This window comes from Eimeria mitis, genomic scaffold (genome assembly GCF_000499745.2).
Source record: "Eimeria mitis Houghton genomic scaffold, Emh_scaff2226, whole genome shotgun sequence".
Classification (NCBI taxonomy): Eukaryota; Apicomplexa; class Conoidasida; order Eucoccidiorida; family Eimeriidae; genus Eimeria; species Eimeria mitis.
In genome coordinates this window covers 3,554-3,995 of record NW_013570554.1, presented here as the reverse complement: position 1 = coordinate 3,995, position 442 = coordinate 3,554, and the positions used below count along the sequence as shown (strand labels likewise).

The following is a 442-nucleotide window of genomic DNA, read 5'->3' as shown; positions in this document are numbered from 1 at the left end:
TGAATGCGAACTTGGGTTCTTTGCTGCTTCTCGACGCATGATCTCCTCCTTTGCTGCTGCTGCTGCTGCTGCTGCTGCTGCCACTCATCATAGTGAGGGAGAATATCTGTCTTTTCTCCTTTTTCTAGTGCATGCAGAGCATCATATATATTTTTATTTTTTATTTTTTGTTTTTCTTTATTTTTTTTTTCTTGCTGCTGCTGCTGCTGCAGCTCTATACTCTCTAATATATCCTCACCCTCATGTAGCTCCCCGTCTGCTGCTAGCAGCGGCACGTCCCGCAGCGTCAGCACCACTGCTTCTCCTGCTGCTGCTATCTCTGCTGCATCATGAGCAACACGGCCTGCTGCTGCTGCTGCTGCTGCTGCTCTTTCGGCTGCTGCGTCTGCTGCTGCTGCTGCCAGAAAACCTGCTGCTGCTGCTCCTCCTGCTGCTGCTGCTG

The 442-nt window shown here is 50.7% G+C and overlaps 1 protein-coding gene across 1 annotated transcript in view; it reads right to left on the bottom strand.

Annotated features, from left to right (window-relative positions):
- The window catches only part of EMH_0050590 (uncharacterized protein), a gene marked incomplete at both ends in the record, with an annotated part of 8,151 nt that overhangs the window by 5,276 nt on the left and 2,433 nt on the right, over window positions 1–442 (bottom strand). The window contains 2 exons of the mRNA XM_038022021.1: window positions 1–83; window positions 239–442. The exon at window positions 1–83 is cut by the window's left edge and continues 1 nt beyond it. Coding sequence (XP_037877875.1) covers window positions 1–83; window positions 239–442 — 287 coding nt within the window. The remainder of the gene's footprint in view (window positions 84–238) is intronic.